At 28.6% G+C, this 4,012-nt stretch overlaps 1 protein-coding gene across 1 annotated transcript; it reads right to left on the bottom strand.

Moving 5' to 3' along the window:
• Nucleotides 1-556: 556 nt before the first annotated feature.
• Nucleotides 557-2,301, bottom strand: LOC108755600 (zinc finger protein 708-like). Its single transcript, XM_018498716.1, has 5 exons — nt 2,155-2,301; nt 1,710-1,925; nt 1,531-1,634; nt 1,055-1,374; nt 557-987 (listed from the first exon to the last, which is right to left on the bottom strand). The coding sequence occupies exons 2-5, from the start codon at nt 1,887-1,889 to the stop codon at nt 557-559; spliced, it is 1,035 nt and encodes a 344-aa protein (XP_018354218.1). The 5' UTR covers nt 1,890-1,925; nt 2,155-2,301.
• Between the last annotated feature and the right edge of the window lie 1,711 nt (nt 2,302-4,012).

The raw sequence follows: 4,012 nt of genomic DNA, 5'->3' as shown, positions 1-4,012 counted from the left end.
TTAAGAGTCCAAATAAATAAACAAATTCAAAGGACTCTTTCAAAACATAATAACAAAACTCAATCAGCGGGCGAAGTAAGAGTCAACCACATTTTTTAATTTTTACATAAAATTATATATTGTATTAAACGCGATGAAACATCACGCCAAAAATTAATAAATAATAAAACTATAAACTAATACATTACAAGTAACAAGTTTGAATCATTATATTATTTAATTCATTATTATTATTAATTTCATTATTTGAATTTATTCTGATAAGATGGCTCAGGATAAAATTCAAATTTGACACACCAATTTCAAATTCTATGAGACTTTGTTGTTGGAAGAAACAATAAAAAATTTTTTTTACGCAGAATCTTTTTGTACATATAGAGACAGTAAACTTATTAAATGATACTAATTTATTCTAAAAATTTAATTAACACATTCATACTCAATTTATTATTTCAATAATTCTATTTATTATCCAATTTTGAACAATATACATATATTAGATATCATTCTTATATGTTCACATATAAAAATGAACAAGTATTAATTATAAAATTTCTCAAGATGCTTCTAATGTTGTCGTTGTATCATTTATCTTTGTTTCTCGTTCCATGACCATTTTTTCTAAACTACTTGGCAAATTTATTCCAATTAAGGCACTTAGTACGCTTTTCTTTGGCACACCAGCATCCTTCCGCTTTTTTCGTTGTATCTTATTTTTCTTCCTCTCCTTGGGTTTGTAATGACGTTGAATATGTTGTATCAAACTTGCCTTCGTCGTAAGTCCCATGGAGCATATGTCGCAATAAAATTTTTTTCCAAGATGAATAGCCTTTACATGCTCATCTAAATTAGATTTAAAAAAGTAAAATTTATGACAATTGTCATATGGGCATGGCAGAACCAATCTGTCTTCAAAATGTATTTTACAGTGTTTTCTTAGATAGTCTCTTTTGAGAAAAACTTTGCCACAAGTGTCGCATTTATAATCTGAAATAAAAATTTTGTTCTACTAGATTACATTCTTATGACATATTTAACCTTCTATAATACATACTTGTTACATGTTTTGCTTTTATATGCGCATTTAGAAGCATCAAGTTTTTAAATTCCTCTGAGCACTCAGAACAAGAATAATGTTTCTCATGTATCTTTCGATGCCGGTCCAATATAGACAAAGTTCCAAAACTTTTAGTACATTTATCACACTTATACATAGATCCTGAATGCTGTTCAGCTTGATGATTGACTAATTGATATCTCTTGTTAAAAGATATGCCGCATTCTTTACAGGAGAGTTTCTTCTCGCTGTGCACACGCTTGTAATGACGTTTCAAATTATATAAAGTACTCATCAGCATTGAACATTCATTACATCTGAAATTGATATAGTGATATATAAACTATATACATACATATATATGTATGTACACACACACACACACACACACACACACACACACACACACACACACACACACACACACACATCTTTTCTAAGTCCCATTAAAGAATATGCTAATGTATACAAACTTGTAAACTTTCTTCACAGAGTAATGCGTTTCCAAGTGTCTTCTTAAATGAGACGAATTCGTATATGATTTTGTACATCCTGGATGCGCACATTTGTAAGGTCTCTATCAAACAGAATTGTTGATTATCAAACATTAATGTATCACATAATAATATCACTTTCATGTTCATGCTATTACCTCTCCAGTATGAGATTTTGTGTGCCTTTCCAATCTGTTAGGTCGTAAAAACGTAGCACTGCAGTTAGGATAATTACATTTGTACTTTTTCTGGCTCTTCTTATTTTCAATATCAATGTCATGTCCAGTTTGACAATCGGATGTAATGTTATTGTTATCGTGATCCCCCATTTGACCCATTTTGATATCACTCCAGTATTTCAGTTAATTAATATCCTTTGAATTAAAAGAGTACGAAACATTTAATAACATTATATATATATATATATATATATATATATATATATATGTAAACATCCACTATTAAAATCCACAAAATTTATGAATTAAAGCTATTTAACAAGACATAGTTAATTTTATTTATTTATATTTCATATCCAATAATGGAACAACTTAAATTACATTTCACGTGTTTACATCCGATAACACCACGTGAGAAACGTACCTTTACTTACTTTAGACTTTAACTGAAAATACGCAACATACTAAATAGAAACATCAAATGTGAAATGAGTATATTAAAAAAGCGTAATTTAAAAAAAACGCCGCTTTTATAATTTTGTCTTAATTAACTGACAAGTCATAGCTGATAAAACTTTAACTTATACGTGCTCTTACAGGTTAGATAAGGTTAGAAAATCCAAATATGCCAGACGTGCCGACATTTGCGCATGCGTGCTCGATCGATTTGACTTGCGCGAATGTGACGTGATATTTCAATTCAAAATAGTCTTCCTTCACTTTGATGTTTTCAAGCTCGCAGCTACTCAATATTGTTAATTCATATATTGTCAGTTGTTAATTCACTCTTCTTTAGCAAAAACTTCTTGGATTTCTTGTATTTCATTTGTATTTCATTCACAGGATTATGTATCATTATCTCCCAGCAAACAAGAATGGATTAAAATGGATTAAAATTTTTTTCTATTCGGATGCGTATTTTAAATAGCGAATACTTTTTATTGGATTTAATTGGATTCAATTGGATTTAATTAGATTCAATTGGATGTAATTGGATTGAAAAACTGCCTATTCAAAACTTTGAATTGAACAGTATTCACAATGCACAGAAAAAGCTAATATTATTTTTAGATTGAAAGGCATAGAGATATGCTCCATGCAATTCCTATAAATGAATAAAAATGCCTTCAGGATTGAAAAGCATTTATTTTAACATTCATGAATCAATATTTCTGAAAATCTGAATTCATTTCAATTTATTTCAATCCATTCTCGTTTGCTGAGCTATTTTATTTTAAGTAAAAAGTATCAACACATATATATACCCTACCGAAAATAAAAATCGGAGGAGAATAAGAATGATAATGTCAATTTGACATCATATTAATCGATTATTGACCGAATTTATGTTATTTTTTTTGTTATAATTTAGTCACTATAATATTATTTTAATTTTCTTATTCGTGAATGATAGAAACATTAATGAAGCTTCAAGGAGGCGAAAATGAAACAATGAAATGTACGTAAAGAGGTATTTACTTTTTTTTTTGTCTTATTGTCGCAATTTTCGCTTACTAAAGATTTATTATCTATACTTAATTTTATTATTCTCTCCTATACGTTCGACTTACGTTTCGATTTTTATTTTCAATAGATATATTACAAAGAATAAATCTATTAATAATAAAAAATTAATTATTTGATTTTAACAGAATTTTGGATTTCTTGTATTTTCTCTCTTTTTCTCCAATGTATTTATTATGAACTTATTAATTATATATATATATTGTATATATAGCTTGACACGTATGTCAAATTATTTAAATAAAAGTTTAAAATTTTGTAAACAATTTTCAATTAATTGCTAATTAAGTTACTCAAAGTCTGGTTGTTCTAAATAATGTGCTCGAGAAACACTTAACTTACTATTCGATAAAGATGACGGAGATTTGATTTTTCCTCGAAACCGATAACGGAAAACGTCATGTTCGCTCTTCTTAGACACATACCGTAATAAATCAGTACGATATATATACATTTGTGTTTAAACTAATCGGAATGCTATGTGCGCCTGCGGGAATTTAGGTCACCAAAGGCCACGACTGTAATTGGGCCAAGCATGTACCCTATGCCCCATCGATGTTTTATAAAAGCACTTTTTTCTGATGTTTACTCATTGCAATTATGACTTGATAAAATTATAAGGCAAATTATTGTTTCCTAAAGTATATAATACTTTTTAATTATCTACAGTTTGGGATACGTCGAGTTTTTGTTTGTCTCCATTGCAATTTTTAACATTGACATTTTTTTGTCTAATCAAACAGAAAAAGAGAGGGGAG

Source organism: Trachymyrmex septentrionalis, unplaced genomic scaffold, assembly GCF_001594115.1.
Source record: "Trachymyrmex septentrionalis isolate Tsep2-gDNA-1 unplaced genomic scaffold, Tsep1.0 scaffold9, whole genome shotgun sequence".
In the NCBI taxonomy this organism is placed as follows: Eukaryota; Metazoa; Arthropoda; class Insecta; order Hymenoptera; family Formicidae; genus Trachymyrmex; species Trachymyrmex septentrionalis.
The sequence above is the reverse complement of the archived record's forward strand: the minus strand, read 5'-3'. Positions and strand labels throughout refer to the sequence as shown.

Coding starts and splice junctions, on each gene's coding strand:
- LOC108755600 (XM_018498716.1), bottom strand. CDS start 1,889: ATGGGTCAAATGGGGGATCACGATAACAATAACATTACATCCGATTGT. Junction 1,635..1,709: donor CAAAATCTCATACTGGAGAG/GTAATAGCATGA, acceptor TCTGTTTGATAG/AGACCTTACAAATGTGCGCA. Junction 988..1,054: donor AAAAGCAAAACATGTAACAA/GTATGTATTATA, acceptor TTTTTATTTCAG/ATTATAAATGCGACACTTGT.